The sequence below is a fragment of the Falco biarmicus genome, chromosome 8, assembly GCF_023638135.1.
Source record: "Falco biarmicus isolate bFalBia1 chromosome 8, bFalBia1.pri, whole genome shotgun sequence".
Classification (NCBI taxonomy): Eukaryota; Metazoa; Chordata; class Aves; order Falconiformes; family Falconidae; genus Falco; species Falco biarmicus.
In genome coordinates, this window is record NC_079295.1 from 21,981,507 (window position 1) to 22,009,453 (window position 27,947).

General features: G+C 36.4%; 1 protein-coding gene across 12 annotated transcripts in view; it reads right to left on the reverse strand.

Moving 5' to 3' along the window:
• The window catches only part of MYO3B (myosin IIIB), a 207,597-nt gene that overhangs the window by 87,403 nt on the left and 92,247 nt on the right, over positions 1-27,947 (reverse strand). For 6 of the 12 annotated variants that reach the window (XR_008823672.1, XM_056350236.1, XM_056350234.1 and 3 more), the window contains 13 exons: positions 20,264-20,360; positions 19,249-19,365; positions 18,269-18,373; positions 15,459-15,542; positions 14,577-14,779; positions 14,113-14,211; positions 13,416-13,530; positions 12,902-13,028; positions 12,548-12,758; positions 11,297-11,444; positions 10,900-11,053; positions 8,824-8,912; positions 7,172-7,301 (listed from right to left, as the gene is read on the reverse strand). Coding sequence is in view for 8 of the 12 variants with exons in the window: in XM_056350236.1 (XP_056206211.1) it covers positions 7,172-7,301; positions 8,824-8,912; positions 10,900-11,053; positions 11,297-11,444; positions 12,548-12,758; positions 12,902-13,028; positions 13,416-13,530; positions 14,113-14,211; positions 14,577-14,779; positions 15,459-15,542; positions 18,269-18,373; positions 19,249-19,365; positions 20,264-20,360 (1,679 nt within the window). In the remaining 4 variants the exon portion in view is untranslated. The other 6 variants (XR_008823674.1, XR_008823673.1, XM_056350238.1 and 3 more) reach the window with 5 other exon arrangements.

The window sequence follows — 27,947 nt, forward strand, 5'->3', positions numbered from 1 at the left end:
AGACCTGCTGCTGAAGTTGCTCCATACATACACAGTCTGATCAAAATCTGACTAAATCCAGTGAAGGTTCCCAATGAATTAGTGGCAAAAATTCAGGTATAAAGATGTCACTGAAAGCACATGGAATAACATGGAGGAACATTTTCTCTGACCTCACTATGACTGTCTTCTGAGCTGTCTTTTAAAAGTCTTACTTTAGGACAAAACATGGTTACAGAACTTTCTGAAAGTCCCAGGCATCACCATTTTTGAAATCTAGGCATTAATGATGTTGACTACTGATTTAATCAAGTCTCAAAGGCTTCTTAGCTGAACGTTTGCTCCTCTAGATCTCAGCAGTTCCATGTATTATCACAGGGAGCACAAAATAATTTATTTATGCGGTAATTCAAAACATTAATCTCATTTATATTTGTATCTCCACATTTAATGAAACAAGTATCTGTTCATACAAGTACCCACAAATGCATTTTCTGTCTTTGACACACGCTGTGACCTGCTGTGCAGGCAGTTCAGTCACAGACTCTCCTACATCAAGCCCTCAGGTCAGAATAAGTGAGAAAAAGTCAAATAATAAGAGAAAAGATACGGCTGGTTTAGTAAAGTACTGACCTTTACAGTTTGTTGTTGGGTAAAAGAATAAAGAAAATGGATAAAAGTACAAAATCATGGTAAGACAGCACACTCAGTACAAAATACTCTGAAACAAATACACCAAATCCAGCACAGACTCAGAGATTTGTTTTCCACCAACTACATTCATCTTAGATACATTAACCCCTAAATCAATTATTTTGAAAGAGTAAGAAATATAAGTACATTCTTTGAAAAGGACAAACCAAAAAACATTATGGATATTCAAACCAGTAAGGTTATCTGAATATTTAATAAACCTATCTGCTCTACAAACTCACTAGTAAATTTAAAAATAATTGCTCTTCTAGGATTTGATCTTGAGAGCTACTGAATGCTTCCAATGATGTACTGAGCATCCTTGACAGTTTGACCTTAGAGCACATAGTGCCTGTAGAAACTGCCTAGTAAACTACTCATTAAAACTACTGTAAAATGCTCTCTGAATATGTCTCTATTTAAATTCTGTATATGCTGCACAGTGAGATCCCACAGTCTACTAGTTCATATTAAAAACAGTAACATCTTCTGTATAATACGTTTTCTGTTTCCTCAATATCAACACACTTTGAATTTAATTAGTATACAATGAAGTGTTAAGATTAATTATTATTCACTACTGTGAGATAAAGTTCATTATAGAATTGAGAAGTTAGGCTAGAAACACGAAAATTGAGAAGATATCTCCTCTCTTCTGAGAGAAAGGGAAAGAAAAATTATCATCAAGAATTGTTCTACAGAGAACGGCCTGTTATGAATCCAATCAGTAAGCTCATCAAGATCTGTTCTTAAAGTTGCTCACTTGCACTTTTTTTAGGGTTCAATTTGCAAGCACCTGGAGAAAAAAACCCCTATGCCCTTTACCCATTTTCAGTACAATTTAATCTGTGAAGTCTCATTAAAAAACGTGGACTTTTGCTTGGGCAACACCCTATACCAAACATAAACGTGATAAATCTAACTTGACACTTCTCAGCTGTTGTTCTTACTGCCATGAGCAATTCCACACTTTATAGGGAGTTATTCTCAACATTAAATAACTGTTATATCTTATACAAAGCTTTAGCAGGACTGAGATCTTAACTTTGATCTGATAGATGGTTCTGTTTCTAAATTAATTCCATTATTAGGGCTACTTAGGGCATGCTTTGGATCCTACTGCTAGCAAGTTTTGTGAGTATCTGTACGCTGCATTTGGCCTATGACAGAAAACCTTAGGATATGAAGAAAAAGAAACACTGAACTGTAAAATGCTCAAGTGAAAAACTAAATAAAAAGCAATCCAACACTCTACCTCTCAAACTCAGTTAAGCTACATTTAATTTAGTTTACTGATGTCCCACATCTGCAACCCAGGAAAGTTCACAATTGTTACGTTGCACAGCTGTGGTTTAAAGCGCCTCTCTGCACACAACACTAGCAGCAAAGCAAAAACAATTAACTTTTATATGCTTTTAACATATGGGCCAGTTAGAAGTAGGAAAGCCTCTGCGTCCCAAGTGAAAATATATAGCTTCCACTAACTCGACCAAAATTCTTACAAAATATAAATTCTGATTCATCTTTAAGTAGAGGAAATTGTAATTACAATGGCTTTGTATCCAATTCATTTGACTTAAGAGTGCCTGCAGTTACCTCTTAGAGCTGAAAATACTAACACAAAAGTACCATTATAAAAATATTTTGTTGTAAGGTAAGTTAGTAAAATTTAAGATGTATTTGAGTCTTTTGCTCTATTGTGATGTGTGGAATGAAGAGAAAAAAATCTGCTAAACCCAAATGGAGACATGCTAGATTTCTGGCACTGCTTAATGCTAGAGGAAGGGCTTGTGCTCAATAGGAGTGACAAACATGACAGGTCAAATCAGGGTTACACTGAAAACAATGGCAAAGCGTCTACAATTTCAACTGGCCAAGATTTCACTCTGTGCCCAGTAGTATCTGTTCATGGGACTGAAATGCAAGAAAATCCAATTGTTTCCGTCAGTTTCTGACTCTTCATGAGGAATCAGCTGCTACCAAAGTTACAGCCAAATTAGTATTGAGACAGTACTCTTGGCACCAAGTTCTTTAAAGTGATATTGCAAAAGGCCCTAATTCTTGTGTATTTTAGTCTGCATAACAAAAGCCCCAAACATTTTTTTCATGTTCTCTCTCACCACCTGCTCCATTAGTTGTTTGGTTTGGTTTTGCTCTTTTTTAACATGAGACATACATTGTTTATCATTACTTTTGCCTGAGGGCTGTAAACAGGGCTGGAGACTCAAAGGCACAAAGAACACAGATTAAAAATCAATACTGAGGAGAGCAAATGACCTTTAGCCACGCTAATTAGAATTAATTTGTTTTTGAAAAAATCTATTTTTGTCCTATTTTGGAAAAAAAATATCCCTTGTTAAAACATCACTATCCTAACTCTTCAGCAAAGGCTGTGAAAACTTTCATCCCAGTTCTCTTTGACAGATTATGCTCAAATATCTAGGCACCATGAAATATGAGTGTTTATTAACAACAGATCATATATTGATAGTATTTCACTCTGAATGTGTGAACAATATCCAATGCTACCAAAATTATTAGACATAAATTAAAAATGTCTTAATTTAGACAAAATAAAGACATTATTACATGATGTCGCTGTAGCAGAATGGTACTCAGCTCTGTATTTATTCTATGCGGCCGAGCCCAGCCCCTACAGATCCTCAGAGCTAGGACATGGAAGTTTCCCAGCATCCCTCCTCTGGTGGTGGGAAGGCTGGAGGATTTCCCCTTCCCTCCCTCCAGGGGGGCAACTCTCCCCCCTCTCTCCAGTGAGGACCTAAGGCAGAGGAAGCAACCCTGACAAAAGCTCTAAAAGTCTGCAAGTCACAGGAGGGGAAAAACTCTGCAGAGATTGTGTTTCAAGAGTAGATAATCATGTACTGCAGCTTTTCTGAGGTGAAGCCCCTCTGGCACACCTCCCTGTCCCACCAGCATAATCTAGTCAGCTGGGGAACATAAGGTAAGAGAGAGGAAAGCAGAAGAAGGAGCTGCAGTCTCAAAAAGCTCCAGTGGTGCTTTGCCCAAGCAGTCTCATAGTACCACCACTTAAAGGTGATGCCGCAAAAATTCTTGAATATCAGGACAGTGAGTCAAATGGTCTGACTCCTCACTGATACCAGTAGTGAACGTAACAAGGCTCTCCTTAATTTTGCCAGTTAAAGCCCTCTTCTCTTACAAGGGGACTCTATTTTCTAGATCACATGATTCCTTTTCTCTCTGATGCTTTGGCTGCAACAGTGATAAACTAAAACTAGAGTCAAACAGGAATGCATTACATCTGAATGGGAACACGCATATTCAACCAGAGTAGTGGCAGCATTTTTTAAAATGCTCTACTTCTCTCTTGTATTTGGAGTAAACCTATTTTAATTCCAGAATATACAGAATTCTCAGCACAAGAAGCTGTGTCTGTAGAAAAAAGTGACAAATATGGAAGCAATTGGGAGAACTGGTAGGTTAAACAAGAATATCTTCATTCAGTTTTAAGGTTAAAGGTCCCTAGAAAGTGCAGATTCCAAAACATGCCAAACATGCCTAAGTTTCCACTGGAAGATGACAAAACATGCAATACACAGTACAAAACCAGTGCCAGAATGTTTAAGTTCTGGTGCCTCATATCAGTAGTTGTGCACTCTTTTAACTATAAATTACTATTACAAATGTATAATTAATGTCCTGCTGTTAATTTCTGGCCCTTCAAAGTACACAGTCTGCTACTGTGAAATAGAAGCATTTGTTAAGAGGGGATAAGTGTATTTGATAAATTACAGGGATTAACATGATCTTAAATTAGTAAAAGAATTCAGTCTTTTTCATATTTATTTTCTTGCTGCTGCTCAGTTTTTGACAGCAGAAGACAGGACAGATATAAATATACTTCAAACAGAGGATCTTCTTAGGGTGGGAAAGGCATCTTTTTGTTCTTACTGGTGTTTAAGAACTACATTTTCAGTAATTGTGAGACCCATGTTACCAGTCTCAGATTCCCTCTTGCTTCTGGGATAGCACCACCTAGTGACTATCGCACATACTGAGATTACTGCCTGGCAAAAACCACCTACGCTGCAAATTCCAGAGCTAGTTGCAAGCAGATGTGAGAATGTGCTGTCACTCATCTTCAAACAAAACACCAGAGATACTGGCAGAAGGCTCATTTCAAGTCAGAGTTACCTGGAAAGATGCAATGTGGCTTCCGTGTAAATTATTAACTTTCGCATCAGTTAGTAGTCGACAAAAAGGTGGAGAAAATTGTATCAAGTTTATGAATCTTAAACTGCATTTTTTCTGGTTGGCTTAGGAATGAAGCACATGTTGGGTGGAGGGAAAAGGGCTAAAAGGCAAGGACAGAGTATGATGGGACATTTACAGAGTCACTATTCTTTTGTTTACAAAAGCCTCTTTGTAGAAAGTTAAGAGAATAGCATTATCTTTCTTCACTGAGCAGAGATGAAGCGGTATTGCCAGCGATACCTTCTGTTCTCAGCCAAACCTTTCATTTATCTTGCAAGCTGCCAAAACTAAACCTGGCAACAATCTGATTTTAGAACACAGAGGCCCCAACACAGGATGTGAGTGCCAATTACATTAGACAGCTGGAAAAAATAGAGCAAAATCACAAAGACTTTTAAAAAATAAAAATGACATACGGGTTTTAAACTATTCTTGTAACGCCATGCACAGGAGCATATGCACAACAATTTTTTTAACAGGATTTCCTGTACCAACTAGACAAATACAGACAATGCTCAACTTGCTGTGTGCTCTTCATGGAAAGGTAAATGCTCTGTAACGGGAGGCAGAAAGCACGCCATTCATGTAAATAGGAAACAAGGAAGGAATGTAAGAGGCAAAACAAAACAGTGGAAAGTCATCAAAATTGTAACTGTAAATTACTGCAATGAGAAGTATCTTCTTATTGAACCTTCTATGCACCTTGGGCAAATACTGAAATTCAGTGCTGCTGCCACTGAAAATATCTCTAAAAAGCCAGAGGAAGATGAGTTTGTATGAAAGCATCAGCATTCTGATTTAAAAATAACGATAAAACAAAAAGTGTAATATTTACAATAATTGGGACTGATAACTGGGGCAGAGCATCTAATCTGTTTCATGTTGACAATAGCTCCAAGGTATAAAATGGCTAGTAAAGAGGGGTGTAGAGGCACATTTGACCAGATGCGAGCTTTCTTTTTTGCTTTGCTTGATCTATCCAACATGAGCAAAAGAGTCTTTTTTACCAGTTTAATGTGGACTCAAATGTCAGAAATAGACACAAAGATTCTTTGTTCCCCACTTGGGCACAAACCAATTCTACTTCATCTTAAACTATATCCCCCTTCACCTAAGTTCGTCATAGCTGAGAGGCAGATACCTCATTGGATCCTCACCACTCAGGGATCTCTAAAGGTGTAATTTGAAGGGGGGTAATCCAAAGCCTTCTAATTACAGGAAAAGAGCAGAGACATTGCAACAGGAATCTATCCTATATAGAATACAAACAGATATTTTTTTTATCAGTTTTGCTTATGCAAAGAAGGCTCCAATACACATCTGTCTCCAGATGTTTTTTTTCTACATAGAAATCTCAAGAGATGTTAAAGGCATCATCAGAGGCTATGAACAGACTACTGAGGGTCCAGAAATCCCAGACAGAGCTGCTGCACAGGCAGAGAATTGCATATACACTCCATGTACAATAAGCCTACAGAGTGTACACTTAATTGTACTTAAACATACAAGAACCTCTTTGCATATGTCATACCAGATCACAAGAATTTTGCTATCTAATGTGTATTTAGATTATTATTTAGCATTGCAACTTTTCCTTAATTATTATGAAAAAGATACTTTAGAAATGTAGAAAGTACTGAGAGATGTGTACATTTGTTGGCTTGTCTGCGTGTATAGTGCAAACCATCATTTGTATAGGTTACTGGTATTCTGGCATCTATTCATGTCTATTCATGGAGTAATCAAACTTCATCTTGCTGCTTTATTTAGCTATAGATCTATGCACTTTAATGTAAGTCATAGCTTTAAGTAATTCTAGCAGATTAGTATGTGTTCTTTACAATTTGTAAGAAACTTTATGTATTGCATCAGTGCATCTAAATAGATGGGTATTACCTCAAAACAACTCTACATTACACGTGAACTGTAAGGCACGGTACACAAGACTTTGTCAGCTGAAGACTGATCATTAACACCCAAGAAACTCCCATATTCTCATGCTACTCTGAGAACGAGTTCTTGCCCTGCAAATCAGATAATCTCGCGTTCTCTGGGGTGAGGGATGAATCTTGCTGCTTGGATTTTTTAGAATTCATGTCCACATGTTTAAAAATAAATATGACTGTAACATTTCAGATATCTAGGAAACTTTAAACAGCAGAGCTGAAAAAGAAAAATAAAAAAAATTGTCCAGAAACAATTAAGAGTTTTAGAGGAGCAGGTAGCTGAAGAGACTGCAATGTTAGCAAAGCTGTGCAGAAAATACCTGTTTTTGTTAATGGGCTAGAGAACAGCTGCTGAAGAAGTTTGTTCTCTGAGGTGCGCAACACCACCACTATGTCAGCAGGAAGAGTGTCTCTGTTCTTCTCAAGGAATGCACTGGCATCATATAATACCTAGCATGGGAAACATAAAAGTTGCCAAAACAGCTACCCAAAACCTACTATGTTCTTTAAAATGTGAACAGTCAAGATGACTAAATAGACCGGTTAGTTTGGATCTGACAAGCCAATGAATTATCTGCAAATGACTTAAAATGGTACAGTTACAGCAGTGTCTTCAGAATGTGAACTGGCTATAAACAGCACCTATACTCATAGCATGTCACTGCACATCCAATTAGGTTAAATGGCTTAAATGATTTTGTATTATGCTTTCTCACATCAAACCAGGGTACGCATGACGAGTAGAACAGGTACCTCATTAAAGCTTAAGTTGACAATTTACATGTGAAATAAGAAATGATTCTCAGGTGTCATAATTTATTTGTTGTCTGCATCAACCTTGTGATCTCTAACTACACCTGTTGGAGGAACAGGAATAAGTTGCATATCTAGGTCCATTAAAATAGGCTTCTCACTGTTCAAAAATGACAGCGGGAAAACAAAACATTCCTTTATTTCAATTATTTTAATTGGTTTTATTTGGAATTACAGCCTGGTTAATGTATTCATATAAGAATCAGTTACTTTTGCTTAACTTGTTTTTATCTTTTTAAATTACAGTAGTGTTTTAGACCTGGTTTTTTACCACTAACACTATTCCTCTCTAACCTAATTCCACTGGAGTCCATGAGTTTACACAGAAACTGAAAGTTTTTCTGTAATAGACAGCTGGTCAGTAGTATTTTCATGACTTGGCCACTTGGGGTAGGAAGAATTTACTAAACTTGTGTGAGATTTTACAGTTCTTCTTAACAAGCCAGAAAGCTGAACAAAGTTTACTAGAACATATCTTAAAATTTTGGAGTCTTATAATGAGCCAAACATGAGACTTTATCGTTAACTAAATAAAACATGGGTATTTTCTTTCAATTTTGCTTAGAAACAAAAACTTGGACCTGAAATTACAAGCAAAACTCATGTTATGCAAAACAACTGGTCCCTTATTCCCCATATAAAATAATACATGAACTGCTGAGAACAAAAGATATTAGGTGCTATGGAGTACAAGAAAATATTGCTGTTAGCTAGCTCCAGCCTTTCCAGTGTTCTTTGTAGCATTTTAAATTCTATTACAGATGTTGTTTTACATTGCATTTTATCCATATACTTATGTTCACTCACACACAGAACTACTGTGGCATTCACACGGCGTTAACAATCACATAGCGTGTTCTGGCTCCAGAGAGCTGCTCCTTTAAAATTATTGTAGTAATGGTGTTTCTGGTGTCAGATTTATTTCAGGATAAAAGATGGTTACTGTCTACACAGCTTGTGAAAGAGCCCTAAGGATAAGTTCTAAAATGGACTACTGCACATGAACATTTTATCATAGATTCTATGTTTCTGCACAATTTATCATTTTGTCTCTTAAAATGAGAAAAAAACCCCACAAACATTAAGCAGAAACTTTGGATATAACAAATAATGACTACACGACTGTTATTTGAACTAAATAAAAATCACATGACCTTACCTTTCCAGCATAGTGCTGAATACCAAAGGACAGTTCTACTCCTTTTGGTCTCCAAAAATATTTGCATCGTAAGTTATCTTCAAATTTATCTAGACATTGGAGAAGAGACATTGATATAAGTGACTTAGAGTGACTAAGTAAAATCTTCATCCTCATTAGGGACAGTTTGCTGCTCAAGAAGCCAGAACTACAATAAACACGTATATTACCACATTGCTCAGAAATAGCTGTGTGCCAGCTTCTCTGTGCTTTCTTCCAAGCTGCCACTTCTGCATGGAACAGCTTATTCTAAACTAGCCTGGGAAGACTGTCTTTCAAATCCCACTGTTTGTGGATAGTTTTGTGCATTTGTGCATGGAAAGCTATCAAGTAAGGGGGCCAATAAGAGGGTGTGATGAGTTCTCACATTTTGCTATGAATTTGCTTACATGTATATATGGGGTTGGAGTGGGTTTATTTCAATTAAGTACATTCAAAGCTGTGTGTATATCCTGCTGGCTTAAATGCCCATTATTTGTATTTACCCTATCTTGCTTTCCCCATTCATTTAACTCTATGCATCATGTTTTAAGTATATGATAATGTCTTCAGGCTGGGACCACCTCTCATTTACCTTTGGACTCCTACAGAAAAAGAGACTTCTATCTAAAATCTCTTCTAAAGAGGCTTTCTGTTTCCCATTACTACCTCTAAAGAGCTGACAGGAAAAGAAACATCATTTTGTAAGAAAAATGTCTTTTATGCCCTGTGATATTTTGTATGCTCTCTAATATTTTGTAATTAAATCAGTGCTGATACTGTAAAACTTGCTATTGTATTTTTCATCTGAACAAGCAACTAGAGACCTGAGGCCAGAATCAACAAATAAAATTCTTTGTCATGTTGTGTAGGTCAGAAAATATTATCAAAACTTTTTTCTAATGTTAGAACCCATTAATATATTGTATTAGGTTTTTCTTTCTATTAATGTTTAATCAGGTCTCTATTTAAAGCAAAAAGAACTAAGTTTGGAATTTAAGGGGGGGGGGCGGGTGGGAGGGTGGTGGAATTAATGATTGTCTGGCACAGCCGGAGAAGGCAAAATACCCCACTTTGCTGTCTCCTTGAGGGATCCTGCTGTACTGTGTACAGATCAGCAGTAAGAATGATTGACACTGGACCAAGGAAAGCGCCTCTGTGGAAGCCTAAATTCAATATTCAGTATTAACTGATTTATAGGACCCACAGAGAGGCACATAGCTTTAGTACAGAAATGAGGACTGGAAGAAACCATAGTACTTATTCTATCTGTGACCTAAATTTAACTTTCAATTCAGCCTAGTAGAGTGAGAAGTCTTGTAGATATATTGTGCAATTTAACAGGCAGCCGTTATTTCTCTCTGACTAACAGTTTGAGTTTCTGCTGCACATTCCATTGAAGGAACTGAAACTCCCTGTTTCATATTGCAGGGAAAAACATAGCTCTATTAAATAAAAGCAAGACAACAGTTTTAAACATGGCATGTGCTGCACATTTTAAAGTTGGCACCAAGATTTGTTAAAATATATGTAAAATATGCATAAAGGAGGGGAAATATTCAGCCAGATGGCACACCAGAAATAGCACACACTTTCTATTTATGATGAGATAATCTGGAGTGAAGCAGTATTTTCTAATTGGATAAACATGGGCCTAGGAGCCTGGGAGATCTAAATTTTACTCTCAACACTAATTCTGCTCACAGGGTGGTCCTAGATACAAGATTCTACTATTTCTCAGCCTTCCTTTCAATAAATGGGGATAAATGCTGCTCAATGTACTTTACATATAGGGACAAAACACAGGTTATTTCCTTGTAACACTAGAAAGACAATAAGCCCTTGACACCTAACATGTAAGGTAACTTTTGCAATACAAAACCCCAGAAAACACTAAGAAAAGAAAAATTAAGAAGCATAATGAAAATTATACTTAAAATGTCAAATGATATGGCACAACCTCAGCAGGACAACTAGGCTAGTAAAAATTTACTCAGGATGTCATTCCACCCTCTCAAAATATATTTGTTATTCCCCAGGAGTTTTGTTTGCACATACCAACTAAAGTTAGGTCTGTTGCCTGAGGAAATCTACTTTCTTCATCTAGTAGAGACAGGAGACCCATAGGTTTCTGGAGGAACATATCTAGAAGTGGACGGTTGTCCTCATACTCCACTGTAGTAGCATCAATTCCCTCACTCTGATATTCCATCTACAAAGTCACCAGCACAAATTTAATACTGAACCAGTAAAAGCAACATCATTAGTAGGACGCTTATGATGCCCAGCAATACTCTATAGGTCCCAGCAACACTGTTCACAAAACTTCAACTGAAAGATGTCATTATCTTGCATTTAAATCACATACCCACTTCATAGTTTATAATGTACTCCTGAATATGATCTATGGTTCAGGATGGCTGATTCAACTAGAGCTCATCAGAGTTGAAGTTACCTGCTCAAGTGCAAAGATATGTTGATTGAAATAAAACTGGATCTGTTCATTAGCAATATTTATGCACAGCTGTTCAAAGGAATTTCTTGCGAAGTTCTCAAATCCGAATATGTCTAGTATCCCAACATTCATCCCATTTTCAGCATTGCTGCATATGAAATACAAACAAAATTCATCATGGGCAACATCAAGTTAAAATGGTAAGTAAGATTGCATAATTGATCCAATCTGTTGCAAAAAAAAGAGAGGAGAAAAAGTGTGTTTGAAGCTAAGGCAACTTGTGCATTTGTTCAGCATCATTAACACTTTTGTTTCCCACTTGCTTCTTGCAAATTTCCATGAAGAAGGCAGGAGAATCATAGGTACATAGTAACAAGACACTTAGCAGCCATATTAAAACAAGTGGTTTCAATAGGCAGACTCCAAATAAAATCTATTGGCTGCTCTTCCAGGTGGACAAAAGGGGTCAAGCTTTAACATTATGTTTTTGCTATACTCAGTCAGAACAACAATTACCAAGTCTGTTGCTGCTGCAAGCTGGACTGTGAAAAGCCCATGTGCTAGCTCAAGTATAGTCATACTACAGTCACCACTAGAACTGCAAGTATGGGTGAGGATGTGTCTGTATAATATAGTGAAGTGCCAAGTACAGATCTCGGATCAGAGGCATTTTTCTATCACCTAAGGGGTTTTCTTGTTTCTAAAAATCTCTGCATCTGCTTGAAAAGTCCAAAGCAGCCAGATCAGCACCAGGCAATGAAATTATAAGGATGCACAATGTGAACACTTCTGTAATTAGGAAAAATTAAAAAATCATCACTTACATCTCAAGTAGCAGCACAATAATAATCCAAGATCTGTATTTATTACTAACTTACAAAAGCAGAAGGACTGTAAAGGACTGTGAATACATACTACAGTTTTTCAGTGTACTCTAATTATTTACCAGCCTTCAGTATGATTTTAATGTTCACTACATAGGACGCATCTTTTTAAAGAACTGCACAGCAGTTTAACCACCCAATTTCCATTGACTTCAGTAGCTAAATTCCACACAGCTTTTTGAAAATGCTGGGGTTAATGTCCTGGAAACAGAATTCAGTGTCACAGCATGAAAGCCATTTTGAAGCCTTAGCCAAAATAAACCCAGCACCCTTTCTGGTAAATCGAAAATATACAAAAATATACAAACGGATGAACTCAAAGACACATGCACAGTAAGTACACACGATTCAGTGATGTGTAACTTGCCATATATTTTTATCTGGCTGGAGCAGCGTATTAATACGATTTACGATCCAGCTGAAGAGCCGGCCATAAAGTGCTTTAGACATGGCATCTCGCACGTCAGCTGCTTTGTCCACAGTGTTTGTTCGGATAATAGTCTCCCCTCGTGTTACAACACAGTGGGAGGTTAGGGCCTCTTGAAGTTCTTCTGACCCAATACTTAGTAGTGCAGCAGCTAAAAGACAGTGGAAAAAAGATACATGACTGTGATTATGCAGTGGAAATCACCAGCATTGCTCAACTGTTACCACGAGTTAGAGATTCCCACAAATACAGTCAAATCGCATTTCCGAACTGACAATGTTAAAATGTATTTACCATTATCTAAGGCTTCTGGATTGGGAACCTCACTTTTATCTGTTTGGTGTTGAGAAGAAATGGCAGCAAACTCAATATTTCCAGTATTTAAGATTCCAGTCAGAATTCTGTACACTGAGTACACTTCCTGTAAAAGATGACAAGAAGCAATTTTAAAGAATCTAATTAGGTATGTAGATCATATTTAGGCTATGAAAGAAAAAGGTAGGCACTGGAATGGCTATTAAAGCTTGTAGCTTGCTCTAAGACCAAGTTCTACAAATTCAAGCAAGCTCCTACTGACACAGAAAAGAGTGTGATACATAATTGTGAGTGGACTTGCCTGAGTACCAGCTGAGACCTCAGGCTGGTCTCGGCTTCCAAGTGTGTGGTTATGCTTTCACAGTTCACTTCTGTCATAAGAGAGATTCTGTGGCACATGTGTGTACCCACAAAACCATATGGCAGCCTGAGCACAGGCAGCACTGGAGGTGTTTTTTATAAAGGTCAATGGTTTAACAGCTGGATCTCTTACCTCATCAGTGAATCCTATAATTCTAAAGCAATGCTGAATCGCTTCAAATTGTCTTCCATAGGAATCTTTAGTAACAATATCATGCATTACTCTTCCAGTTTCATTATCTATGTATCTAAATAGAGTGGGAGAAAGAAAGCACCATACTAGCAGATATGCCAGTACAACCTCCAGTGATTTCAGTGCAAGTACCTCAGTAACTAGAAAGAACATTTATTTCAATATCTTCCAATTATATAATTTGGTGCTAATTCATAAGAAGTTTTTGCTTCTGTTGTGCTAACTTTGCTTATTCTTTTTTAAGATCTATTTTAGCGTTAACAACATTTCAAACACATCCCCATACCCAATACAGATCAGACGCACCCAAAGTATAAACACTTAAACACAACTCCAAAGCACCTTCTGGGTTCTTACTGAAGCATTACAGTAAGAAATCATAAGGTGATTGTCTGGATTTGAAAGTATGACAGAGTATCAAGCTTGATTTTTCCTCCTCTTTTTAAACAGTTCAAGTTCTCAAACAAATACAAATAATATAATGCCTTATTGTCCATCCTCTTCTTTGCTTGGGCGAATTAAAAAAGATCCTTAAGGGATGGAGAAGGATTAAGAGATTTTAAGGCATCATACTGAAAGCAAGAGCTGATCAATAGCTAATTACAACAAGCAGTTAAAACAAGCAAGTGATAGTTACCTAGGAGGCTTTTTATCAGGAAGTCTATATTCAGAAAGTTTCTTCTGATGATAAAGGCCAGCATAAATATAATAAAATATATGGAAATTTTTCTCTCCCCTGGAAAAAAACATATCTATTTAAAGCACATATGCTTATTCGTGTGTCATCTTGTACAATGTAAAAGTAGAAGTTCTTATCATAAGCTCACTGAAGTAGGTAGCAAATCTCCCACTTGTTTTAATGGTGTAGGATCAGCAACTGCAAACACAGAAAACCCAGCCAACCACAATATTTCTCCAAAGAATGAAGCAGCTCTGGCTTCTGCTCCAAACGAACCAAACTGACTATTCTTGCTATCATAGTACTGTATCAGTGATCACAGCTTTAGCAGAAGACACAAAAGCATTTAAAAATAAAGAATTTTGGAGAACTGAATTTAAACTTTATATAAATGTGAAAGGACAGACAATTAATATACCTACACAGCTTGTTTTATGACCCTTGATTTTTCAAGTAGATATTCAGAAATCTTTGCCCCCATTACGGCTCCTGTGGGTGTAAACATCATTTCCAGATATTTTCCAAAGCGACTTGAGTTGTCATTGATGGCAGTGCAGGCATTCCCAAATGCTTCAACCAGAGGATTCACCTGAAGAATTTTCTCACGCAAAGCACGGTTATTTGCCTTGATGAAACAGATAAAAGATCAGAAGGATCATTAAAAGTATATAATGCTTACCCACAATCCAATTCTTGCTTCAGAAGCATAGCATCCCTTTCTCATACTTGTATGGACTAAGATACTGTGTTAACCTTTCTACTTATTCAAAACCAGGACCAACAAATTGATGAGGAATTCTCCCACAGGTAGGAAAAAACAGATTATTCTTTCCCTGCAATTGTTCTGCCTCTGAGGTGTCATATAATCGGAGTACCAAAACACCAAAAACTAAACCTATCTACTTAAGGTTAACCTTACACACTTGATTTTCCCATCACTTTGCACAACAGCATCACTTACAACATATGATGTATAAGAGCTTCTAAAATTATAGCCATGGCAAGATCTTCATTCGTTATTGTACAAAAGAACAACAGTATATGTGATAAACACTGTAGATAACTACAGGCACTGAACACTCAGGATCTGGCACTTTCTCTTTAAAAAAATACTGAATGGCTTGGTGTTGGTCATAATCTTATTATCTTCATTCAATACTCTCACATACATGATTACTCCATCTCTAACTCAAGCAAGACAATTCACATGAACAGCTTTAAGTATTGAAAATTAAATAAAGTGGTAATTGGGGGTTGGGTTGGGAGGATTTGTTCATAGTTTTACATGATAGACTAAGAAATACCTTTCCCAAGAAGGTCAAATGTTGGACGATCAGATGGGCACTTTCTGTCTTTCCGGCACCACTTTCCCCACTGATGATAATGCACTGAACACACAAGCCAAAACAGTTAAAGTTCACAGCTCACCACATGGTCAATTTCAGCTATATACTCTTATCTGTTATTTAATGCTTAGTACCAAGTCTAAAAAATACTTCAAGGGTCAACTCCCTCAACTCCATTCTGAAAGGAAAGATAAGCAAAGGCTCAGTGTAATAATTTATTCCCTGGGTTACTAAAATGAGTCTTATAATGCCTGATAGCAATGTGCATATGTGTGAAGCAGTGATTGAATTTCTAAGGGCTAAGACACATAAACAAGTGACCATGTCTACAGGCTAACACATGCTATGCACATATGCAGCTTGTTTAAAATGCTTAAAACTCCAAAACCTGCCATAATTCAGTTGACGTGACATAATTCAACAGTGCATCTAAGCTCACTGCATTGACTTCATATGAATTAACATGAAACACAGGGTAAAGCTGTTTTCAATACACTGACCAAAAGTCTGCTCGTGACTTTAAAAATAATCTTAAATAATTGCTGCTGCATAGAGAGGTTACTCTGTAGGTGATGCTGATACTGAAGCTGGAACAGAAAACTAGCATCTAAACATTTCAGAAAAATATGCATCTGTTCATTGGATAATTCTGGGAGAACGTATCCATCTTCTTTCCGAGTCAGCAGTCCTTAACACAAGGTATTTTATAGGCTTTCCGAATGGCTTCCAGACTCAGGGATTAGCTAGAATAGTCTAAATCACTTGGTATTCTCTCTGCTGTTAGGCTTCATGGACAAGAAGCAGAAAGTCAGTACACCTTGAAGGCCAGTTCACACCTGAACACTCAAGCATGAACACTTAAGGTCATAGCAAGTAAGAATTCTAACAGCGTTTATTATTTTCCCATTTTTTCACATTGTCTACAGATCACCAGTACATTAGTCTACTTCAGGTACAGTATCAACGACATATAATTAAAATGTTAACACTGAGCAGTTGGATAGATTCATGTGGTTTTATGCAAACACCTGAAAATTATTTGCACCACACTGTGAACCTACAAGATTCTTGGCTGGGAGAAGATACAAGGTCTTAAAATACTTGATGCAATGACACTCATATAGAACTGAGCTTTGTGAAAAGGTCTGAAAGATGTAGCATTTCTTTGGTGCTGTCTTGTAGCATCTGATAGCAGGTGCACAGATTGACTCTATATAATGTGTATAATATGATATTTGCATCTCATTTATTTCCTTATTGTTGGGTATTTTTGTTCTTCTTGGAAACAGATAACTCGATGGATTTACAGGGTTATGATAACTAACTTAGTGGTCTTTGTGTGCAAAGAAAGAAGTTGTGTGCAATAGTTTATACAGTTAAAATCCACAAATTCTTCTAGAACTCCTAAAACTCTTGTAGACTTGGCCAGAGCTTGACCTTAGCTTCACGAGTATTTAGACCTGGAGTCAATTTTCAGGCTTCACAGGAAAATACATGGGAAAGCTCAATGGATAAAATAGAATCAATTTTTAATCTGGTTACAGTATTTATCTAATGCACCTTTACCTGAAGAACCAACATAACGTTAGCCAGGTAATACAAACAGACATGCGCCTGTAATCCTTTGCAAACAGAAAATAAGAAATTGATTTAGATCTAAATGCAAATTACTTCTTAAACAGGTATAAAAGTCACAGTATTAAAGATGTACAAGGTTAGCCTGACAGGCTTTTGTCAAAACTATTTTTTTCCCCAGCTAAGGTCTCACATAACTTATTCTACAAGAATACTTGTTTTCTTTAATGCCTCCAATCAAAGAGCATATAAGTCATTAAAAAAGTACTAGCCATCTCAGGTCACTGTACTTCCACATACTCAGTAGAACTTTTTTCTTCACCTTCAGTGTCCCTTTTATTTGTTGTCTTTGCTTGATGTTTTCTAATTGCAGTTTTTTTATTATTTTATTCTGCTTTTTGATTTTAAAAAAGCATTTTCTATGAATTATTGTGTGATGTGCTGGGTAAAATCAGGAGGATTTTATAAATAAAAATAATTATTAGCCCTCAATATTCATACACATACCACATGTAAAATTAGAAAGACTACAAAGTTACAATCTTGATAATGCAATAAAAAGAAATCTAGCTTCTACAGCATGGTATTTCATTCTCATTAAAAACATTGCTATATAATTGGATTTGTGTTCTTATTACATTTATATTAGACCTATCCTTAATATATTTTACTAAAAAAATTAATTAATTGTTCCTATTTTTTGTGACTTGTAGTTAAAGGAATCGATTATCCACTGCTCGATAAAGTCTTCATGCAATGAAAAGTCATTCAAACTCTGTTAATCTGCTATGGCACTGAGACCCTCCTATCTTACACAGGTGTAAATTATTACAATACCTAGTGCAAGACAAGCTGGAATCAAAAGTGTGCAGCAGCAATCTGCAGCTGGTGTCAACTGCTAGGACTTCATGGGTGTCCAGGAAACCACATTGGTCAGGTAACCCTACCATCTTATCTGAACTTTTAGTCTCTTTTATGCCACTGTGTTCTCTTCAGAATTCCCAAACATGACTAGATTTCTACTCTGGTTTTCCTGATGCAGGAAAAAAAGGCTTACAGAAAAAAATTCCTGAAGTACAACATAACAGAACATTAGCTGTACATAGCAGCATATGATTAATATGTAGCATATTAATGTAGCATAGCGGCAGTATGATTAATATGAGATCTCAAAAAAAAGAACAGATTCTTACCTGATCTTTGCTGAATGTAACCATACTTTGGTAGGCAGCATCCGCAGAGGCAAATATGTGGGGGGGGTTTGATGAACGCTTCACACCATGGTAAAGCTTGGAGAACTACATTTAAAAAAGAACACACATAGTAAAAATACAAAACTTAGCTATAGAATTAAGAACTGAAAAGAGGATAGTGACTATCTTCTGCCTGTTCAACAGAAGGTAGTTGCCTGTTTTACCACAGAATTTCCACTGAATCGCCTGGAAGAAAAGTGGTAATTCTTTGCTCTGTCCAACTTCCAGATTACAAATTCCAACAGCTAAAATGCACTCCAACATTTCCCACACTAGACACTAAAGAGAACTGTATCACAAGGAAGTGAATTTCAAACACAAACATTCAACCAAGGAAATACCCAACCTATAGAAAAAAAACCTTAAAAGATAACAGTGAATCTGAAATCTGGCCCCTCTACCTGCAATTTGCCTACCAATTTAGGCATCCATGGATACTAAGATTTATGCCTCCACCTCTTTGTACTTGTAGGGAATTATGCTGCCTCTATCTTTACAGCGTTTGATTCACTTGTTCCTTTTAAGCAGCAGCTGATGGCACAGGACATGTAATTACCCAATAGTTAGAGCAATTCTTCAGGAAGCAACAGCCGCAGCATAAGGAGGTTCATATAACCATCTCCTTTTTCCCAGAAAAAAGCACTAAATGCCAGACAAGATGCACAGCTGTGGCTGGGGTAACCTTCATCCCTCACGTGGAATTTGTGCCACAAAGCAGAAAGGAATGAAATCAAATGATGAGACCAAATTAAAAAAAAAAAAAGAAAAAAAAAAGGAAAATATTTAAAGCCACAAATTTCTGGAAGAAGAAAAGGCTGGGCTTTAGTCTGTGCTCTCAGGTTTCAACATCACTTAAGTATTTTAGCCAGTGCTGGTAATATAAAATCTGAGTGTACTGTCCACAGCTTGGAATCTCTTACCTGGGGAGAATAAATGCTGAGATTCTGGAAGGGGTTTAAGGCTATTAAAATGTCTCCAACATAAGTATAAATTTGTAAGTCAGCATAGCGTTTCTGCAGCTGATGAATAATTGTATCCTGAGAAGATTACAAAAAGTTTGATAGTTAAATGGTATTTTCCCAGTTAGGAAGATTTTTGTAAATATACTGAGAATACTGATTAAGAAATACTTATTATAAGTGTTACTAATTATTTTTCAAATGCCAACACCATAAAACCAAACAAATATTTTCAAAATCCTTGCTAATGCCATAGAACTGTTAAATGGCAACTCCTATTCCCAGACTGGTACATATTTTTATACCAGCCTAAGAAGCAGGTTGAAGAGAAACCTTCTGAAGAGAAAATGGCCATGCACATTATTTTTGCACTTCATAGTACATTTCCATTTAATTTTTTATTTGACCATGAAACAAGGATAATAATTTTTCAAGGATTAAATTTTAAGTGGTTGTAAGAGACTGTTTTAAACAGGACACTAGCACAATTTAGTAGGATGGTTTTTTCTTGCTGGCATGCAATTTAAGGATCATCAAAACAAAAATTTATAGATATTCTGCATATAGGTGATATAGTGAAATATGCAACTGATATTGTTTTACCACTTTTTATCAAGAAGCTGTAGATACTGTATTACTCCATATACATTCATCAATTTTAGGAAAAATCACTTAAATCTACATCCTCATGACTAAACTTCACATTTTAAGAAACTCACAAAATAATTTAAACTAGCATCACTCATAATTAAATTCTTCAGCATAATAGGATTCACTGCTACTGCTTTTATGTCACTATATAGAATATTAATGAAGTGATGATAGCAAATCAGTCACGTGACAATTCCTTTGCCGTGGTGAGACAAAAGCTTGCAAGAAGGAACTCTTCTTATTCTGTTAAAAGAAGCCTAAAAAGCAGAAACAGGCATAACGTGAGGCACAATTGTCAGAAACTGCTACTCAGACAGTACAGTACCTCATCTAGAACTTCTAGATTTACCAGATCGTCATCTAGAGAGTATTTATCAGCTTCATCCACATGGTAAGGTCTTCTAGTATGTATTCGTTCATGCCTAGAAGTTTGTTAGTAGAGCACGAGTGTTATAAAACTGTATCAAAGACAGCAGACACTAAGAGGCAATGGGAAGTCATGGGTGAGTGTTTTTGTCATGCGGAAAACATAGACACACTCCTTGAAATACATATTTTTGCTTGAAATATCTCTTATAAAAGCAATGGGTCAGCTTGCTGTCCAGTGTAATATCTATTTTCTCTTTCACAATATATAACCCTATCTATTTATCAGTGCTCAGATTAGAAGATTTATCTGTAGACTTACTACTCTCCACTCACACAGTATAAAATAATTATCCCTCTCTTCCCTTCCCTTCTCGCTCTAAGTGAATAAACTACCACTCTGTTTAATTAAATCTTTCCCCCCACATACTCAACCTATAGTATTGTCATCTAACGAACTTACAAGAAGCAACAAGTAGTATAAAATACTTCTGTTACCTTGGTGTATGCCAAAGTGCCACCTCAGATGACCCTAGATCTGGCCCAAAACAACATTTTTGAACCACAGCTGCCATCAGACTCTAAATTGTATGGATGTTCACTCAGCTTGTCCTCAGAGATTTAAGCCACACGGCAGAGACAAACTGTCACATAACCCCTTTATAATCAGATTACACTGAAAGAATCTTTGAAAATGCTGTGTATATGTTTTTAAACAACACATCTAGTTGAAACAGGGACAAATCAAGAGACTGTAGTATGTCTTCTGCCAAGGGGGTGAAATATGAATGCTGTAAGCACAACTGGGCTTTTCTTTACAACAAATATAATCAAAGCATAGTAGAAGGACACCCACCGAGATACAGTCTGCATCCTGCTGGGTAACACTCAGCATTGAGCCTCAATGACAGTCCTTGACAGACTGTTTCTGTATTGGTTGCCATGTAGAAAGTAGGAATCACATGATCACACATACCAAAACAATGCTAATATTATATCAAGCACTAACAGAATGGTACTGTGACTTGGCAGGAAACACTGTTTATCTATAATGATGAAGGTTAACATGAAGATGTAGCAGGTCTTTTTTTCTTTAATCATATCTTCATATAGTCATGGAATCCTGTTTCAAAAATGAGCATTGAGGCTTTTGCTTTTTTTCTCTTTATGTACATCTCTACACTTGAAGCCAGTCAGCTTTCATTCAGTAAAAAGAATGCTGTCATATCCAAGAGCCATTATATATTATATCATCAGAAGAATTACTGCATGGCAACCCTCTAACAAAGAGGAAGGAAGAGTGTTAGCTAAGAGTACAGCTTCACTGATATTTGTGAAACACATTTAATGTTTCTGATTTTTTTATGTCTATTTTTATTCATTTCCCTTATTTACTTTTGTCTTCTCAATGAGTCCTGGAAAACTATTCTGTAATGGTTTATTTGAATTGTAACTAAATAAAACCGCAAACTGTTTTGTCAGTTATGAAATAAAATAGTGGGAACATAGCAGGTTTCACTGGCAGTCTCACTTACATTTTATATCCTACATTCCCAGAGAAGATAATCTGCTTGATGTTATACATATGAAGAAATTAAAGGAGAGCATAAACAGGAAGCTATGAAAGAAAAATTGTTACAGTGGGTATTATTTCCAGTGAGCAACATGGTGATTGTGTAGATTTGTTTAAAGTTCCATTAAATTAAATTTTCCATTTTCAGATCTTTGAGTAGGTGGTAGAGTTGTGAGTTCTTTTTGCCTTTTTTTTTTAAGCAGTCACTATATTCAAGAACATTATACTTTGCTGACAAGCCAGATCCTCAAAGGAGTAGGAATGCATGTGAGCAGCCTGATGTACTACTGTTTTTTCTAATTGTTTCCATTTCAAACCAGTCAACCTCTTACTTCACTGCAGAGAAAAATGCTGTTGTAAATAATATAAGAGATGGGAGCACCCCTCAGTCTACAAATGAAGCAAATATTTTATCAGTTACTTTACTTCATGGAGATGTAACTAACAAAACAATGGCTAGGCATTATAGCCAACATAACTCATCTGTGAAGCTTTTTCTTCCTCAAGCAAACCATCACAGCCACAATATTACATTGCAACAAGCTCCAACTACGGATGTATCTACCAGAGGTGCAGGGAGGAAGGGGAAGAGGGCACATTCAAACTTAAGCATCTCTAACTGCAGAATGTCTTTATAAACTAATCTGTTATCTGACTGTATTAAACTTCTGCTGTTTGTTCTCTTTAAGTGATAAACAAATCGGGTTTTTTATTGGAAAAGGTTGTGGGTTTTTTTAACACTATGTAAATAAAGTATGGTACTGGTTTTAGTTAAATGTAAGTGAAACATATATACCTCTGTGCATATATCTCCTTGTGCTTAACTCATTTTCCTAAGTACATGATTAGGAAGAGGATATTAGGAGCATAACATCACATTAGCTTCAAATCTCCTGCTGGCCTCATCAGTCTTCTACTGACCCTATGTCCTACAGATACATTGATAGAGTGGGAAGGAAGAATACAGGCAGTAACCTTTAATTATTTCCACAATTTTACATCAGAAATACAATCTGCTTTTAAAATATATTTAAAAAAATTCTTTAAAAGCAGAAGAAAATGCTTTTAATTCGGGAAATAAATGTTGGTATTTTTTTGCATAAAAAGTAGAATTATCAGCCATTTTTTCAACTACTCTTCCTTTCTGATGACATAAAAAATGTACAAACTCTAAGCAAAAGGAAAATCAAAGATATTATTTGCCTTAAGGTTCCAGCAATGTTCTGAATCATCCCCTGGAGGATGTAGTCTCTTCACTGACAGAAGTGGCATAAAGGGGTAGTCACTCAAGGTACCTAAGTTTATAAAATCTGAAAACAGCATTAGAATTATTCCAGCACTCCAGTGATGAGCACTGTCTGTTGAAGAAGGTTCTATCCTCCCAACCACCCTCCCTTTGCCTTTTTATCAGGCAGGAATAGCTGGGAGAGACAGAGTTTTCTTGGATTTTGGAGGAGGAGCAAAAGGTGAGAAGCATTTCTCCCTCAGGAGAACAATTTCATGAAGAGGGTGGGAAGCATTCATTTGTTCGACTTGTGGGGATGAGACAGTTTGAAAGAAAATAACCTCTTTTTTACTAGACAGCAGTCACAGTAATAGAAATGCATTGTAAATAGCTATACGGTCATATGACCCTGCTATCAAGCTGATGATGGGGAAGGAAAAGCTAGATGGACCACATAGACTTCTAGACCAAAAAGTCACCTTTGCTGGCAGGTCCAACCAGAGGATGAAAGCAGACCATAAATTTTTATGTTCATTGGGAAGCTTCCCGCTGATGTCTCTTCTCTCTCTCTCCTCCCTCTACCTCCACCCCTAACATTCTTTTATGAATGCTTTTACTTTGGCCTCTTGGTGCAGTTAAGTATTTACATTTACTGGGTTTTTTTCTAGGACTCACATAGGAAAAACTATTTCTGTACTTGTTCTTCCTTACATTATTGCCAATTTCAAAATGAATCACACCCAAACCAAGATTTACAAGAAAAATACTCAACACAATGAGAAAGAAAAGAGAGTGAAGAATGTGCTACTGCCACACAGAGAAACTCAGCCTATTTCCTGGGCATTGCAAAGAGTGAATTTTGCTCCTCTACATCAAGTTTCAGCCTGGAGTAATTTGTTGAAGCAAGGTCATAATAGAAACACTGACACAGCTTTAATTAAAATATGAATGCTGCAGCTATAACGAAAATCTGCGTAACCTCCAGTAAAAATATATACACTATAATCAGACCAAGGATCACTTTTGGAGGCAATGGTAGCTTTGCAATTAAAAAAAAAAAAAAAAGGAAAAAAGTTTTAAACTCATTTGCCTAATATTCATATAGAGGAAGGCTAGAAGAATTGCATTAAATTACATTGTGTATAGCATCAGAGGATTATTTCTGTTTCTGTTTCTGTTATTATCTCTGAGTCCAAAGGAAATTACTGGCTGGATGCAATCAAGTTCCTTGCAGTTAATTGCTTTCAAAACTAAATGTGAGCTGGCAGAGAAGCTAGATGTGTGGTTGTAAGAAGTACTTCCTTGGATGGAATGCTGCTGTAATCCAGCTGGCTAATAAGAAGGGGGAAGCTGCCAAGCTACCATAGTCTCATCCCAGTATCTGACAAGGTAACCTGAACATACCTGCCCTTCCCAAAGTATTTGATGCTTAGATTCTTTTTACTTTTCTTCCTTTTTTCTTCCCTCCCCGCCCTCCCCCCCGCCCCCAACTTCTTCAAGTTTGATTCTTCCTGATGAATGCAAGGTTTCACAACTGTCTGTTCCCCATTACAGAAACAAACTTCTAAATGGTGACCAGCAGTAGTATGCTGACCCAGCATGACCCAAACCAATAAACTCTGATCTCTTTACGGTCTACAGTAAATTTGTTTAAAACCTTATTCATGCAAACACTGAAGTTCTTTTGTTCTCTTAAAAACTGAAACGAGGTTGGTAGACCTTTTCTGCTTGATTCCTATGAAGAAGCCTACTTAGAGACAGGAACATTAACTACCTAGTCTGTAAGAAAACATCCCAGAGAAGAATGAGACACACCTGGCCTTGGCATCTTCAAAGCTGCTAATAACTGGGAAACTGCCACTTTGAACCATATAACCAAAACCATTTGATACTTGATCAACATTAACTCTCAAACATCAAATCAGTTACCAAAATTTCAGGCCAGAAGTTATTAATCACTTGAAATATAGAAGACCATAGTTTTGCTCAGCTTCAGGTATTGTGACATTTGACAGGGCTAACAAAATAAACATAGATGGCAACTGGTGATTACTAAATATTTTTGTTTCTTCAAAATTATTATAGACTTATCTACTGCATTTCATATAGCTGCCCCACATTAACTCCCCCTAAAGAACAGCCAAATGCCACAGGGGAACCCACAGTATATAAAATTTTGAAAGACAGCTTATAAGTATGTTAGCAAGGGCAAAAGTTTTAGAATGCATTCTATGAAGAATCTTCTTTCCTTTTCCAATTTCTAAGCTTTCAATAATCTATTTTCCTCCTTGATGTTCTGCCCCTCCACCATAGCTAAAAGGCAGTTAATAGATCTACTATTACATTTGAACTTCTCCATCTCACATGCCGTTGTGACTTTGCTTTTTTAGATTTTTCTTCTGCGTGCTGTAGTGGATAGAGCAGCCTGTTATTTTAAGGTGATTCATAAATAGGTAATTCCTTAATTGTTGTACATTCAAAGGGGAAAAAAAACCCCAGAATATTTTCATTACGTTCTCTTCTGCTGATCATTGGTACAGTTTTCCTCCAGTTTTCCATTACTTCTACTCACAAGCCACTAAGTCATTTTACATCTTGTTTTTTTTTTTTAATGGAATAAAATGGAAAGATTACTTTTTTGAGAAAGTCTTCCTAAAGGATGCAAGTTTTTATCATCAAAATTTATGCAAGGAGAGCTGGGACATTATACAGAATATTGGGGTTTCAAATTTGAGTTTCCCTTTTAAATGTCTCCATGACAAGCTCCATGGTATTTTTAAATGTTATTTATGGAACTTGAGATCCCACCTAGCTTAAAGGACTTTGGAAGTTTTGACATATGTTTTTCAACTTTTTCAAGACTAAACCAGCTGCCAGCTTTGCCAGGTTTAGATTAATCCCTGACAAGGACAAAACCCCAGTAATAATATTTGATATTTATAAACAAACTCCAGAGAACATGCCCACTTTTGCAGTATATTTTACCAATGTAGACAGCACAAAGAGTCATTTAACATTGAGAAATATTAGGAAACAGATTAAATCCCTTCTGACTTCTTCCTCCAGCAGGCTGGCAATCAGCCTGGATGTTGGAACCTCTTGTACAATGAATCAAAAAAGCAACTGACCACACCAATGAGTTCAGGAGATCAAAACGCATATTTGGAAAGTGAGCAGCTCTCTCTTATAATGCCTTTATGGATTATCAAACACACTCAAACACTGTTTAACAAAAATATAATCTACACAAACAGAGCAAATGCTTACTGTTAAGTGAGAATTAACAATATCTATAATGTGTAATGTATCTTTGCCTAGAGTCTTCCCAGACTCTATGGCAGAAAGAATGGAAGAAAAAATAGCTAGAGCTTCAGGCATTATGCATTTCTTTTCATTAACAAGTTTACTGTGACCAAAGGTACAGTACAGCTTTATAGAACAAGTAAAAAACAAGAAAAGTTCTTGCCTCAGACAAACTGCTACCTATTTTTTGTAGGAATAATGTATTAAGTGAAGCTATTAATAGCCATTTCATAAGTGGAAAAACAGAGAAACATTGAGGGTAAGTGATAAAACTGAGGTCACACAGTAATTCAGAGAGAGAATGAGGAAAAAAACCCACAAACCTCTACCATGCTTTTGAATTATAATTCAGAAGGTGTTTAAACATTCTTGGTATTTTACTGACATGCAATTGCATTAATCTCTATCTCAAAGAACTTATCCCTGAAATACAGCAAGATTACTATCAACTTGACTTGTGTACCCTTCTTTACTTAGAGAATACAGAATTAGCCACAAAGTCTTTATCAACAATCAGTTATTATTACTGTACTAAAAACATTTCTATAATTCTGCTTGTCATTCCTAACCAATTTTTGCATGTTCTGTTGTCCATACCTTACTGTAACTTAAGATTCCTGCTTTTTTCCAGTTCTGCAATTTAATGCTACATGAGGTGCAAGTCTTTAGGAATTAATTAAATTTCTTGTTCTTATAATGTTATTATGTAGGACACTATTTGAATAACCTGAAAGTATTTCACATTCCTTGTGAGAGTACAGGATTGATAAAGCAATAAAAAAAAACCTAAACAAAAACCCAGCATCCTCTCTGATTTTAAGAAATGCTTCCTGCCTAGAGGCAGCTATACATTGATGGGAATAAGAGTGCTCTGGCTCCCAAGATGAACTACAAATCAGTATCCATGTGTTAAAAAGTAATGATGTATTCTACTTCAGAATAGATGGGAAAGATTCAGCATTGCTGGAACTAATATATGTGAAACAATGTTCTAATGAACTAACATCTATTTTTTAAGGATTAAAGATCTTTTATAAAAATAGAAGTAGTGGACTACTTAGCACCAAATACATTCCTTAAAATTAAACTTCATACAACTGCTTCTATGGCAAAGCTGTTAATGAAAAGCATATTGTTGTTAATTAGCATTTATGTCCTGGTATTGTTAGAAACCAGACAAAACATACACATAGTTAACTGATAGCTTACAAAAGGGATATGGAGAAGAGATAAAGATAATACCCAGAGCGCAACCTTATGCAGCTGTGACATTGGACTTTCTCACAAAGTTTTCCCCCATGAGAGTATAAGAAACAGGCAATGCAGGAGTGGAGTGCTGATGCTGAAATTTCAGTTTCACTCAAGACCATGGCAAAACTCAAGGATTTCAGCCTAAAATGTGCCAACAGATTAAAAAAGAATCTTCTTCCTTGTTACAAGTGTGAAAAGAGGGGTATCCTGGCAGGGTTTTTCTGAAACTGAAAACACCTATTTGCATAAGGATAGGAGATACTTGCATAAGGATAGGAGATATTTGCATCT